At 34.4% G+C, this 14429-nt stretch overlaps 3 protein-coding genes across 6 annotated transcripts; 1 reads left to right on the top strand and 2 right to left on the bottom strand.

Moving 5' to 3' along the window:
• Positions 1-356: 356 nt before the first annotated feature.
• LOC101217518 (AP-1 complex subunit sigma-1) lies at positions 357-3084 on the bottom strand. Its single transcript, XM_004144514.3, has 7 exons — positions 2931-3084; positions 1793-1879; positions 1503-1594; positions 1291-1399; positions 1130-1165; positions 887-973; positions 357-622 (listed from the first exon to the last, which is right to left on the bottom strand). Exons 1-7 carry the CDS (start codon positions 2931-2933, stop codon positions 551-553), a joined length of 486 nt encoding a protein of 161 aa, XP_004144562.1. The 5' UTR covers positions 2934-3084; the 3' UTR covers positions 357-550.
• An 899-nt stretch (positions 3085-3983) lies between these two features.
• LOC101217752 (pentatricopeptide repeat-containing protein At4g38150) lies at positions 3984-10534 on the bottom strand. 4 transcript variants are annotated; one of them, XR_004218370.1, is made up of 4 exons: positions 9326-10534; positions 6021-6674; positions 5789-5869; positions 3984-4560 (listed from the first exon to the last, which is right to left on the bottom strand). XR_004218370.1 is itself a non-coding variant. In XM_004144515.3 (2 exons), the coding sequence occupies exon 1, from the start codon at positions 10424-10426 to the stop codon at positions 9344-9346; it is 1083 nt and encodes a 360-aa protein (XP_004144563.1). In that variant the 5' UTR covers positions 10427-10534; the 3' UTR covers positions 4014-6674; positions 9326-9343. The 4 variants fall into 4 exon arrangements, 1 of the variants encoding a protein (XP_004144563.1); XR_004218369.1 differs by having other exon boundaries at positions 3986-5869; XR_004218368.1 differs by having other exon boundaries at positions 4014-4560; positions 5789-6674.
• A 1679-nt stretch (positions 10535-12213) lies between these two features.
• On the top strand, positions 12214-14085 carry LOC101218706 (transcription termination factor MTERF6, chloroplastic/mitochondrial). The gene is made up of 2 exons (XM_004144519.3): positions 12214-12415; positions 12614-14085. The coding sequence occupies exon 2, from the start codon at positions 12619-12621 to the stop codon at positions 13603-13605; it is 987 nt and encodes a 328-aa protein (XP_004144567.1). The 5' UTR covers positions 12214-12415; positions 12614-12618; the 3' UTR covers positions 13606-14085.
• The last annotated feature ends 344 nt before the right edge of the window (positions 14086-14429 follow it).

The following is a 14429-nucleotide window of genomic DNA, read 5'->3' as shown; positions in this document are numbered from 1 at the left end:
CAACACAATATATAAAGTTGCTTTTAATAGCAATACATTGAAGATGGAGACAAGTTAAAGATGGAGACAAGTTAAAGATGGAGACAAGTTAAAGATGGAGGTTGTCATTATGGAAGAAACACTAAAGATGGTGTCCTACACAAAATTGGGCAAAAAAAAACATTAAAATACTTTCAAATTGAGATTCAATTCCTCTAGAAGGCAACATACTCAATACATTGTGAAAGCAAGCATAGGAGATCAACTAATCTCACAAAACAACATACTCAAGATACTATGATTTTGTGAAAACAAGTATAGGAGATCAAGCATTTCTAGCAAGCAATAACATTTGTATGTGATGAACAACAGAAAAATGGAGGAAAACATTTAGGCAGGTAGATGGAATCACTTGAAATTCCGTAAAGCAATTTGTGGAATACAACAAATGAAATAAGCAAAAATAAGGCATTAACTTGTTTGATACTAGTTGAGATATAACATATAATTACAATACTTCGGAACAAATCAATTTCGCAAAAACTGAAACATACACTCTCACGTTATTCATCTACTTGGTGGCCTGTGCAATTATGTTACTAATTGAACTAGCTTGCTCCTTTGCAGTCTCCACCAACGAATCCTACAATCATATACCAATTACCATATGGTCAGCTAAATTAAAATCTTAACGAAGGTATACTTCTCTGTCTTGGTGTGAATTTTCTACTTTTGTGATTACAGGCTTATTTCCCCCCTTGTTGCACATTGGAAAAAGTAATATGTAACTCTCACAGTGCATTTGCTCTTTTGTAATTCCATTCTATCAATGAGATTATTGTTGAATGCTTCTCATAAAAACAAGAAATCTTAACTAAGGTATTGCAAAGATAGAAGGAGAGAGTACCTGTGCGGCTATCAATCTTGCTACTGTTTTCTTGCTTGACTCTTGGAGTTCGCCAGCGATTAGAAGCTCATCCAATATGTAATAGGCCTGCAATGTTAAAATTGCATTTAAAGTTTCGTATAAAGAGTGCGAACATCCAACCAAGAAATATTCAATGGTCAGAAGCTAAGGTGCAAGTAATTCAGAGAATGAAATGCATATTAAAGAGAAGGTGCATATTTTATATAAACAAGTGAATACTACCTTGTGAAAGTTGAAGATCAAATCCAATTCACAGACCTACAGACATAAATGAAAGATCATAATAAAGAAAAATTAAGTGTCAGTTTAGGTAATCAATTAAAGAGGGGGGTGCAAGAAGAATAATTTCAAACAACTTATGAAATAAAACTGAATTCACTTACACTGCCAAAGTAACGGTCCAAAATCTCAACGTAATGATGAATAATTTCAAGGACCTCTAATTCATTGTCTTCCTGATCAATGCACATGCAAAAGTAAAGACTAGCGTATCTGCATCGCATGTCCAGTAGAATCATTTATCATATTTAGAACTGACAACATGGACAAAATTAAAAATTTGGGTTGCAGAACACATCAATAAACCAGGAAGTACCGTTTATAGACAGCTTTCAGTCCCCTCCATTCCACAAAGTTACAAAGCTTAGGCCCTCGATTTAGAATCATTCCACTAAGCTCACGGATAACCTGTTTAAAGAACATAAGCAGCCACAAACACATGTCATAATGTGGTAAGTCAAATAGATCCTAGGGGAATTAAGTCTTATTAAGGTAATAAATAAACTTTATGGAAAGGAAACATGTTTTTGCAAATATTCTCATTGCTTGAAAATTGAATGAAGCTATTAGCATTAAATTACAGAATGAGGAAAATAGCTGACCTACCTTAGATCTCTCCTTCTGAGTATATGGAGAATACCATTTTGTCAACCTCACTTTTCCTTGTCTACTTATAAGAAGCACAAAGTGAATCTGGAATTTACATCAAGAACATCAGTTAGAGCTCCTTGTATTCTTTCGTTTTTTTTCTCAATGAAAGCAGTTGTTTTTATTAAGAAAACCATGTAAGATATTGAATAGGTCATCTTTAAGGACACAAAATTTGAAGATATAAACCAACTTAAATTGCACCAGGAAAGAGGAGAACAACTGTTTTATGACAAACCAAGCTTTCATTGAAAAAGAAATGAAAGAATGCAAGAGAAAAGGCTAAAGAGGATACAAAAAACACCTCAAACCAAAGATGCCAAAAAACTAAGACATACAAAAAGGAATCCAGCCCACAATAGTAAAAACTTATGGGTAATTGACAAAAGTCCTTGAGAAGAGAGCAAGAAATTCAGCAATTCATGGCTGAAACAAACGAAATGAAACAAGAATTGCCACTTCTCCAGTCTAGTCAAGGACAATAGAATCTCACATATCTCTGTGATGGTATGATATTGTTCCACCCTTATGACCATCTCGAGCATAAACTCTAACGACTTTGTTTTTTGAATCACTCTAAAGGCTTATATCAAAGGAGAGAATTATCCTGACTAATTATCCTAACTTATATATACAGGAGCACTACCTTCCCTGACCAATTTAGGTATTTGTTTGCACCTAACATTATTAGCTCAACAGAGAATAAATAGCTCCGCCCAAGAGAGACACAACCAAACCACCTATAGTAAGACTAAATCTTCCCTAAGATTAAAGAACCATTCCTGAAATCCAAGATGTTATGCAGCCACATAAAGGAACCAGCACGACATATCAAACAACAAATAGAAACGAAATTGAGCAAAAATTCGAATGTCAGCTAAGCAAAGATCTGAATCATACAACAACGAAAACCACAGAAAATCAAATCAAGAACAAAACAACAATTCAGAAGCATGAAAGGAGCCAATTAATCCATCCCATAAAGAAAGACCAAATCAGATCCACGATGAGGAAGACTCAAACGCACTGAACAACACAATTACAACCTTGAAACAATCAGAATCAAGAAATGAATCAAAGCAATGAAATCACATACCATTTTGTTATGAAGTTTCAAGAACCAGCAATCTCAAAGCCAAAATCCTCAACAAAAATTCGATCTCTCTGATCACAGTAAAGCTTCTTCCCCTCCGTCGTTCTGCCGTAAATTATATTTTGTTCGGAATTCCTACCCGCCAAAGCTTTGGGCTCGGGCCGGACCGGGCCGGGTTAGACCCTTTAGTACGAACGATTGGGCCTACTAATGGGCCTTGGAGCTTTCTATACAAAAGAACTACAGGCCCAAACTCAAATCTTCTCGGATCTCTTTAGTCCATCCTTTGAGTTCAATGGATCGTTGACTATTAGAATTATCAAGTCGTTGACATTTTAAAATTAATTTTAAAAACGTTGACCTTTTTATCAGCGTATGTGAGCGCGTGGAAATAAAATATTAAGAAAAAAAAAGAAATCTTATTCCCAAACCGGCCCCTAGCATCCGTCTCGATTTAATTAATATTAAGAAAAATTGCATCATATAACAAAAACATTTTAAAAAAACCAACTCAGCAAAGTAAAAAAGTGATTATCATATGGTAAAGGTGTAATAAGATTATCAGGTTTTAAATTTGCTATTTTTGCAAGGACCCATATTAATACAATGACATACGTGTTAAGTTGTGAATCAATCAAATATTTGTATTTTTACATTAGTTAAAGTCATACAATTGAACTAACAGGTTAAGAATATATAAAAAGTTTGTTCAATCATGTTAGGTTTGATATTCAAAATAATTGTTTTAATGATAGTTTATAAAATACTCTATTAAGAATATATATAGAAAGCTTGTTGAAACATGTTATAGGATTAGGATTAAATTTTTGTTATATAAAGAATTATAAAATAATTAATAGGCCATCCAAATAGTCCACTCAATTATTTATTTGCTTTAAAAGATGACTTACCAAAAAAATACTTTAAAGTCATAACCCTTTAACTATAAAAAAAGACAAAGGGAAAAAAGAAAACATTTGAAAAACAAATAAATAAATAAACAAAAATGGCTAACAAAACAAATTTGTACCTATTTTTTTAGTTGGATAAGATGGATATCAAACTAAGAACTTTCGACTCCAATAGTCACATTCAACAATCTATCCATCAATATAATCAACAACACAATTTTGTCATACTAGTTGAACTATATCTTTTCGAAACAGCCAAATTGAGATTCTAAAAGATTCACAATGGTTGGAAGATGAAGGATCTGCAGAGAGGGCAGGTAAATTGGTTTCTTTGTAGCCAACTCTCAATACATTCTAGGTGGAAAACATGGCTACATCTATGCAATTGGCTCACCAAATGCTCTCTGGTGAACTCCGTCAAGCAAACAGAGCAAATTTCCTCCTCTGATCCAACTGCACGCTGCAGCTCTTCGAACCTACAAACCAGAAGTTTTACCTCACATGGCAGCGACGCTGTCGTGAGCATCTGACACGTTCGACCCGATAGAATGTCGAACATGCTCGAAATGGCTGCCTTCAGTTGGCTCAAAGGGATCCACACACAAGTTAAGAAGACAATGGTGGCCATGGACATTGAACCTCTGCATAATGCCATGCCTATCATTCTGCCAAAACACACAAGACCAGCAGCTTCTTCTTCTATTTCTCCTTTTTGTTGGTTTCTGAAAAATGGAAGAAGCAAAGGCATTTTTATAGTACAAACTTGGCTTACCATATTCAGGTGGTGGTTGACTTCAGGCCTTGACTTTTGGAGGAATATAACCAATCAAGGATATTTGACTCATAATATATTATGGGATTTATAAATATTGGGTTTGCAAAGCTTAATTTTATATTTGTAAAGATGAAAAACCATATATTACTGACTAATCTTGCTGTACCCAACAACCTGACTCTGTGCTAATAAATCTACCTGCTTGTAGGGTTGTTTACTCCATGCAATCAAATCAAATTGAATCGAATCAGAAATTCATTTTTAACTGAAGTTGGTTCAATTAGATTTTAAATTGTAAGAAAATCAAAATTTTGTTTGATTGGTTTTTGGATTTGTAAACCAAACTGAATTGTTTATATGATGCTAAAAGTGGAACCAAAGTACATAAATTTACTGTATGCTAATAGAAGAAAATCAGATAAAATATTTAAGGTTCCAACCAAATAATCGATCCGGTTTGGTGTGTATCCAAAACTAAAATTTTCGGTTTGGTTTGGTTGCCAAACCAAAATGAATGTGAACACCCCTATCGGCTTGTGCTTAGAAAAGAGTTTATTGTTTGTAAAGTCAAGTGTGCAATAATGCAAATGATTGATTTAATGTACTTAAATTTGTAAAGCCTATAAATTTAATAATTAATAATTAGAAAGGTAAAATATCTCTACTAACCTCAAAATTCTACCAACAATAGCTCAACTAGATAACTATTGATCAAAAGTCAAAGGTTTAAATCACCACTTTCACTCACCTCTCACATGTTGTTATTGAACTTTTTGTAAAATAAAAAGGAAAAAAAGGATCTCAAAACTCGTAAGGAGAAGATTTCCTAAAATCCAATGCGTTTGTTAATATTTTAGTGTGTTAGAACCATGATTCCGGCTGGAAAGGAGGGCCGGCGCCGACCCCACATTGCACTCAATACTTCATAAGTTAGTCAATGCCTCAAGTATCTAAAATATTCACATGAGATACCAAAATCTTCCATTCATATCTTAATATTTCACTTCTAATAACAATTAACAATAAGGAAACAAGAGAATCCACCTCCCTTCCCAGGTTTTGACTAAACTTGCAGTTCAAGATAGAATAATACCGACCAAATCATCCATACTCCTCTAAACAAAATACAATATATATCTGATGAGTTGTGCCTTAGCTTTAAAATAAACGGGTACCTTGCAACGTGGGATTTCTTTCTCATTCTCCTCTCTAAAGCCAGATGGCGGTGTCTCTTCCATATTCTTCACTCTCCACACCTAAATAAAATATAATATAACAAGGAGTAGAGTACAGCCATGAACAGAACTCAACACAGAGAATCAACAATCAGGGATACTTCCATCATGTTTCTTATTAAATTACCAATCAAAAGCTTAAACCAAAGAGTTATGGTAAATTTGAATATACCAATATTTAACATTCTCCTTACTTGTAGGCTTGAAAATTTGTGGAAGACCTACAAGTAGAAATCAATGTTAATTGGAGAAGAAACAACGGTTTGTTACAAAAATTTGAATACAAGACCTTCCATCCTTATACTATGTTACATCACCAATCAATCTATTAGGTTAAGCTTTCTAGTCACTCATATAAACTCTTTACAATCAAATAATTAAATAAGGGAAGTTAAGCACAGTGCACAGAGAGTGAGAGACAAAAAGAAACTCTATATAGCCATTAGTGGTAGCAACTGGGAAGCAATGACATAGTCATAACTTACATGATTGTTTTAAAAAAAATCTAAGAGGTAAATGGTGAATTGGACAGATTTTCTGATGTTCAATCTTGCAAAAAATATCCATCAGTTGTTAACTGCAGCTAATGTCTCCCATGCATTGATCCAGTCCACACAATCTTTCACGAAAGGTCAATGAACTTGACTGCACAAGTTTTGTGTTCCCCAAACTTGACCAATGGTTTAGAGCTCTCACTTAAACAGTTGTAGACAGTTCACTCTTCAACCAGATTTTTATTCTTCAACGCGATAATCAAATTCTGACTACTGAGTTACAATGATTTCAACTTGTGGTTTCTTCTCAGTAATATGATTGGTCTCTTCACCTACATAATCAAACAGATAAGCACAACACTTAGGGAGCTGCTTAGCCATAACTAACAAGAATGCAAATTATACCACCTTATTAAATGAAAACATCATCTTAATATCATATTAAGGAAACAGATCTCTTAATTAATAATAGTACAAAAAAGAGATACAAGAGCTCTAAGAGCAAGAGGATTGTACAAGAGTAAAAAAAAACTAGAATCTAAGGATCAGGTAGCGCAATTGGGCATCCCAACATCATCTTAATAAAAATTATAAAAGCATGCTTAGGTGCATTCTATCTCCATGCATCCCACTGACATTACACACACAAAAAAGAATTAAAATATTTTAAGAAAGATATAAGAGGTATCTGTCATGTGGCAAATTTGGGATGCATTTAAGTATTTTTCTAATAATAGCCAAAAAATCTGCACACAATATTGAGTATGAACTTCCACTCATCAAATTCCAAAATGTAATGACCTACAAGTCTCTAGTTGAGTTCCATTCACTAGTGAAACGATTATCCCATAAGATGCAACTTTGCCTGCAAATATTTAGGAAGCCTAAAAATTGAGTTGCGATTCCTTGTTGAGCATCCCAGTCAAAATCTTCACAACCGATTATTATTTTGGATTCCATGTTTTAAAAAGTTATTGAGGCTTATGCCTTGAGGCCCGCCTCGAGGCAAGGCTCTAAGTTTTAGCCTCGAGACTTATGCCTTTATTGAACCATAAGAGGCTTACGTCTCCCACAAATGAGGCTTGCACCTTTTGTGAAAACACATCAAAGCTTAAAATCTCTATACCTCACGGTCCTCACCTAGTGATTAGAAAAAATAATAGTGATTTACCTAATTCTTCAAAAATATTAAGGTTTGAGTTGTGACAATTGCAACTAGAATTATTTCTAGTATTACGAACAGAAGAATGTTGAAAGCAAACATATATAACATAAATCAATCCTATTACTGATAATAGTTCCAGTAATGATGATAAAGATGTCCGTTTAGAATTTTGTGTATTCAGACTTTTATACATACACCTATCATGTTTAGCCACTTTAGGTTTTATAAAACATTTTTAATTCATTATTTGACGCTTAAGCCTTGCCTCTTCAAGAGGAAAAACATCAAGGAATGAATTGCTCTAGTGATAAAAAAGAGTTCTCAATATCTAACTAAGAGGTCATGAGTTCAAACCATGGTGACAATCTGTCCATGAATTAATTTCCTACAAGTTTCCTTAAGGCGGGTTGTCCCATGAGTTCAATATAAAACATTGTCTGGATTGAAATGTAATCAATGATGTAGTGAGAAATGCACACATAATGCTTAGTTTGTGATAAAAGTGATGAATATGCTGATGCAGACCAGAAATTTGAATTTTGTGTATCATTTTTAAAAGGAAAATTGAACCTTTTCAACTGGTTAAGCCCAAAATGGTATTTATCCATGTAAACTTTCGCACTTCCAGCTGGTGTTGATAAGAAGAAGAAGATGAGTAAGGAGCAGAAAGAGAGGGAGGGGGAAGCAGCAACGCTAAGTAAGATTTACACCTAAGTTCTTGTATGTTTATGCTTATGTGACTTCTTGTATGTTCTTGTACGTTTATGCTTAGTAAGATTTTGGAAGCTTTTAACTTAATTTAAAGTGTGCACTTATCGTATGACAGGTTATAGGTTGGGCTATCTTTTTGTTGAGTGATTCTAAAACTTGTAAACTAGTGCAGTAAGCTTGATGGGAAGAAATCAAAATAAGCTTGGGTAACGATATTCCTGAATGAAGATAACAATGAGAACGAGTGTTTGGGACTCTTTCTTCTTCCAGACTTTTGGCTTGAGCAGTGTTTGTCCCAGAGTTGATAAAGATATGATCAAGGAGTTCCTCCGTTTGGTAAGAAAGGCAGGCCGCTTTCTCTGATGTGCCAGCGTTTGTGCTATTCTGTGGTGCTTGGGGACAAGAGAAATAGTGGGGTGTTCAGATGGGAAGCGAAGGCTTATGTTCTCTTCTTCGCTTGCCCTCAATATCAAAGATCTTTTGTAATTATTATATGAACATAATTTTGTATAGTTGGAGTCCCTTCTTATAATGAGATTCCTTCTTTTTGTGGGTTTGGTTTTTCTGTACCCATGCATTCTATTCTCTCATTCTTTCTCAATTAAAGTTGTGTTTCTCATTCAAAAAAATACACAAGCATAAGGAGGTTGTGTGTAATTATTCGTTAGGGATCATTTTACAACTAGACACCGTTTCTCTAGTGGCACTCCTTTTTGTGTGCATGGTTTTTTTTGGATTTCCGTGTATTTCTTCATTTTTTTTTCTAATGAAAGGTTGTTTTTCCTCTTTTATAAATCACAACCATCCCAGAATTCTAATGAAAATATTAAAAAAAAAAGTGAGATTGATGAAACTAAATAGTATATGATAAATTGTAAAGATTGTAAATACCAAGGTAACAAACGGGCTATATTCTCCTTTTCCTTGTTTCGTATCTTATAATATTTGTACCCATTCGTGAAAACTTATAGAAGCTATCAAAAGATTGAAGGCAATTTTGGTTGCAAACATATCGGTCAACTACTCAAATTACTCCATATAATCTATAGTGAACATAACTTGAATTATCTAAGAAATTACATAAAAGGGAAAAGAGAGAAGACTTACAACACTACGACAGCAATCTCAGAAAAATGGGGGTTTTCTATTACCAAAGAACACTTTCCAGATATCTGGTGAAAATGGGGCTCTTTTATTCAAAACTTCCCTTAAAGCTTTCTCATCAATCAAGAATCCCTTTTGTTTAAAGGTTTCTACAACACTATGAGCTTCATCCACACCCTTCTCATTGCATAACGCATCAATTAGGCCAACAAAAGTGGTAAGATTTGGTAAATGCCCAGATTCTAACATCTCATTGCAAAATGCTACAGCATCATCTAACTTTTTGCATTTGTACAATCCCTGAATCAAGACACCAAAACTGAAGGCATTTGGAGGAATACCGTTATGCTGCATTTTCCTGAAAATCCTAATCGCTTCATCAAACTTCTCCGCCTTGCAAAACCCATCAACAACAGCAGTGTAAATCACAACTTCTGGAATTGTACCTTTCTCACGAATCAAACCAAAAAGCTTCATTGCTTCTTGTATAAGTCCATCTTTACAAAGCCCATCAAGCATAGCAACAGCATTGGGAATTAAACCAGTCTCCTTCATTTTCCCGAATATCTCATCAGCTTCTGGAGGACGCTGCGGTTCCGACTGCTGCTTCTCCAGCATTGATTCAGACACCGGAGCAGAAGAAGAGTTCTCCTCAGTTTTCTCTTTACCACTACTCTGATTATCAGTATTCAGCTTGAATTTTTCAAGAAAGCTAAAATCTTTCTGAGATAAAGACTCACTCCTTTGTGGCGAAGTCGACCCTTCATTTGTGAATCGAGAAGAGGAACCTTCTGAATGCCTATTAAAGCGTTGATTTCGATTATCGTAAGAAGCAGTTACTCCCCCTCTGGGAACACGACGAGCTTCGCGATGATCTGGAGGAAAACGACGTTGCGGCGGAGTGTTTATCGGCTCGGAATCCGAGAAGGCATGATCGTCATCCATGGAATTGGAGGCAAAACGACGAGATTGCGCAGGGTAGAGTGAGAAATCCGGCGTTCGCAATGGGTTGTGGAGGAGAGGAAAATCTATTTCCCATTTCCGAATAGTTGAAGACAAAATCTTCGAAACTTGAAGACGAGATTGAAGTTGAAACGCCCCCATGAGAAATTTAAACCAAGAAATTATGAAGAAATATTGGTACGAGAGGGTATTTGATGAAAGTTCAAATGGGGTTGGGAGGAGAGGGGATGGGAGTAGGGTTTTAGCCAAGTGACTTTCCGAAAATCACTTTTTCACTAAAAAAAAAAGAAAAAATTATTTTAGAAAAAAGGAATGGTAAAAAATAGCGAATTTTTCATTGATATGGTAATTATGAAAAATGGAATAACACAAAATTAATTTAATAGTTTTAAAATCACTTTTTCAAATCATCTTTTTTTTCTAAAATCAATCCTCTAACTATCACTTCTAAACACATTCTTAATACAACTATTTAAAATAACAAACTTGACTTTAGAAGAAGTTGGATATTTTCTTTCTTAAAATTACAAATTTCCTTTTGCAAAAAATTTGAAGAATTTTAAAAAATAACACATTTTTTGTTTTATATTTCAAAAGTAGCACAGTTTTAGAGAACTCGTAATTTTTTTCTCAGATCAATTTCGGCTAAGATCAACCCGAGATTCTTTTCAAAATTTTAAAAACTATTTGAAGGAAATTTCACATTTTCTCTCGATCAAGTGCGTCACATATGCAATTTTAAAAAAAATGAAAATAAAGACAAAGAAGCCAAACAACTTTAACTTTGTATATTATAATAATTTTTTCTTACAAACTTTTGTTCTTTGAGAGAATATGCAAGAACAACCTTAAAAAAACGAGGATTGTCTGACGTTTTACTAGTCATTTCTTCCGTGACTAAAGAAAGTAATAAAAGGAAGCTTTTGTTTAAGAAATTCAAGTATTCTTCTTTGAGGACTAAAAATGGAACTTCAAACTAATATACTTTTGTACTGTGGGTAGTATATTAAAACATTAGTTGAAGTGTAGAGATCGACAAAAAATCTTGTTGATTAAAATAGAGGGAAGGATGGAACGATCTAATTAATGAGAAGCTTAGGTGTAATTAATGGATCGGGAAAATAGACATTTTTTTAAAATAGCAAAATAAATTAAATATTTACCAGATTTAGAAATTTTTTGGATTATATCACTAATAGAAACTGATACTATCAATGTCTATCAATGTTTATTATTGATAAAATATGAAATTTTGCTATATGTCGCAAATATTTGGTCAAATTTGCTATCTTTTACAATTTTTCTTACATAAACCAAGTCACCCACCTCAAAGTGGTAATTAACGAGAAGCTTGTTCAAGAAATTCTACAATATTGCCCTTAAGAAAACTAAAAATGGATTAAAGAAAAATCGGGACATCTCGAAGCAACCTTAGTGTGAGATCATATTACATAATGCTTGTGTTCTTTAGCTCAAGGCATCTCAAGCAACCATATCGATATCATATTACACAATGCTTATGTTCTTTAGCTCGAGACCATCTCATGAATTTCTTGAACAAGAGCTTGTGGCTTTCTCTAGTTGTCAGCAAATTGACATCATCAAACGACCTTGTAAAGCATCGGACAATCCCCATTCTTTAAGTTGTATTCTTGCTAATGCTCTCCGGAAACAAATGTTTGTAAGAAAAAATTATTCTAATATCAAAAGTCTCTTGTTAGACTGCTTTGTCTTTATTTCTAATTTTTTTTAATAAAAAACCTTTTATCTCAATGACTTGCAAGATCGGGAAGAATCTCGGGTTTATCTCAATCCCCGAGAAAAATAAAATTAGGGGTTTTTTTAAAAAAATTGGGCTAGTTTTGAAATATAAAATAAAAAGTGCTATTTTTTCAATTTGCCAAGAAAATGCTCTCTCAACTCTCAACTTATCCATTTCGTTCAAAATTAAACAAAACTGCTTCGTCTTGCAAAGCTCAACACTGAAACTTTTTGCTCTATGTTCTTCTTGCAAGGCCCAGAAATCCTGTTTCTGTAATTCCAATTACCTCAAATTTCCCTCACAACTAGAATTTTGATCGAGCCAGAAAACAATCAAGACTTCCTGTTTATCCATCCGATTTGAAGAAGGTGAACCCAATTTTTTATTGTGTTTATTATCGCCATTCTGCACTGCGTTTCTCTTTTTAATTTGAAGGGTTTCTGAATTTAGAGTTCAATTCCAATTTCCTTTAATAAAACTTGCATTACTTGTTTGTTCTTGCATTGTCATTTCTGCAAACACTTGGTGGGATTATGAAAATTCTGTTTGTATGCTGAATCTTTCAGGGTTTATGGAAAGTAGCGCCAGTCGAAATGGTAATTGCATGCTGTGGTTCTTCAGGGATAAAGGTTTTGATGATAGAAGTATTGATAAGATGTTTAGAAAGTGTAGGCGTTTAGAAGATATGCAGAATGAAAGAGCTTCTGAAAACTGGGAATATTTGGAAAGAATTGGGATTCAAAAGAGGAAACTCCCTTCTGTTGTTTCCAAATGCCCTAAGATTTTAGCTCTTGGTCTTCAAGAGAAACTCGTTCCCATGGTTGAGTGCCTTGCAACACTCAGCACCAAGCCTCATGAAATAGCTGCAGCTATTGCTAAATTTCCCGGTATTCTTTCCTATAGTGTTGAAGAGAAGCTATGCCCACTTTTGGCGTTCTTTCAAGCATTGGGTGTCCCTGAAAAGCAACTTGGAAAGATGATTCTACTCAACCCGAGGCTTATTAGTTACAGCATTGAATCGAAACTCGTTGAAACTGTAGATTTTCTTGCTGGAGTTGGGCTAACGAAGGAGGGGGTGATTGGAAAAGTTCTTGCCAAAAATCCATTTCTCATGGGTTATAGTGTTGATAAAAGGCTCCGCCCGACTGTGGAGTTTCTGAAATCAATCGGTCTAAACAAGATGGATCTTCAAGCAGTTGCACTGAAATTTCCAGACATTTTGTGTAGGGACGTGGACAAAGTTTTGAGATATAATTTAGATTATCTAAGGAGCCGTGGGTTTAAAGATGGAGAAATAGTGTCTTTGGTGACTGGTTATCCTCCTGTTTTGATCAAGAGCATTCAACATTCTTTAGAACCTCGGATCAGATTTTTGGTCGAAATAATGGGAAGAAAACTTGAGGAAGTTGCTGAATATCCTGACTTTTTTAAGCATGGTTTGAAGAAAAAACTTGAGCTGCGGCATAGATTGTTGAAAGAGAAGAACGTTGACTTTGCCTTGAGTGAATTGTTGGAATGCAATCAAAAGAAGTTTATGATGAAAATGGGTTTGTTATGAGGCTATGCCTGGAGTTTTAGGTCATCATATCCTGAAAGAACGTTGTTTTCTCAACATCTTTACAAGTTTTGTTGCCTAATTTTAGTTTTCCGGATTTCTAGTTAAAAGTGAAGAGCATTCGTCTTGCCAAGCAGCTGCCTTTAGGCCTGGATCATTCTTGTCCTCCATTCATGCTTCATGCTTTAGGCTCTTAATGGTTTCCCTTGTGTTTTAACAATTTGAATGGAGTGGAGTACATACAAATTACCCTCTTGTAAACTCCTTGCTCTATTTTGTATAGGTAGAGATTTGAAACCTCTGGTCCTCTCTTGTAGTTTTCTTCTTTAATGTTAAGATTTTTTTGGTGCTAGAATGTGTACTCTTCTTGGACTCATTGTTCTTAACAGTTACAACGGATTGTTGGGTTTTTTTTGCTTCTGGGGTAGCATCTCTTGAAAAATCAAAAGATGTTTTTTACTTGGAGACTTGAATTTACAATTACGAATCGTGTTGTGTGCAGTTTATATCAGTATTTACATTTTTTCTTTTATATAATTTACACCTCTCAGACAAGAAATCTCTCGAAGCTGGACTGTACTCCATGCCCAAAAAATAAGGATCTTCATTGCTTTCAAGGCCTGTTGATCTCAATCTAACAACTATTAAACAATACTTTTTTTTACCATATTATATATTGTCATTCCTATTTTCTAACTCTTTCTTCAATATTTGAGGCATTTTGTCGTTGCAAGATTAATCATCGTTCTCTGCTTCTCATGTGAGAGAAAAAAACCGATTGAACATTATTAAAATAACTTTGTAATCTTAGGATCATATAGAAGATG

The sequence above is a fragment of the Cucumis sativus genome, chromosome 7 (assembly GCF_000004075.3).
Source record: "Cucumis sativus cultivar 9930 chromosome 7, Cucumber_9930_V3, whole genome shotgun sequence".
NCBI classification, from domain to species: domain Eukaryota; kingdom Viridiplantae; phylum Streptophyta; class Magnoliopsida; order Cucurbitales; family Cucurbitaceae; genus Cucumis; species Cucumis sativus.
This window is presented reverse-complemented; position numbering and strand designations above follow the sequence as displayed.

Bases quoted from the DNA above. Each gene is read 5' to 3' on its own strand.
- LOC101217518 (XM_004144514.3), bottom strand. The intron at 1,166-1,290 runs GTAAGTGAATTC...TTATGTCTGTAG, and splicing joins TGGACCGTTACTTTGGCAGT to GTCTGTGAATTGGATTTGAT. The intron at 623-886 runs GTACTCTCTCCT...ATATGATTGTAG, and splicing joins CAAGATTGATAGCCGCACAG to GATTCGTTGGTGGAGACTGC.
- LOC101217752 (XM_004144515.3), bottom strand. From the start codon at position 10,426: ATGGGGGCGTTTCAACTTCAATCTCGTCTTCAAGTTTCGAAGATTTTG.
- LOC101218706 (XM_004144519.3), top strand. From the start codon at position 12,619: ATGGAAAGTAGCGCCAGTCGAAATGGTAATTGCATGCTGTGGTTCTTC.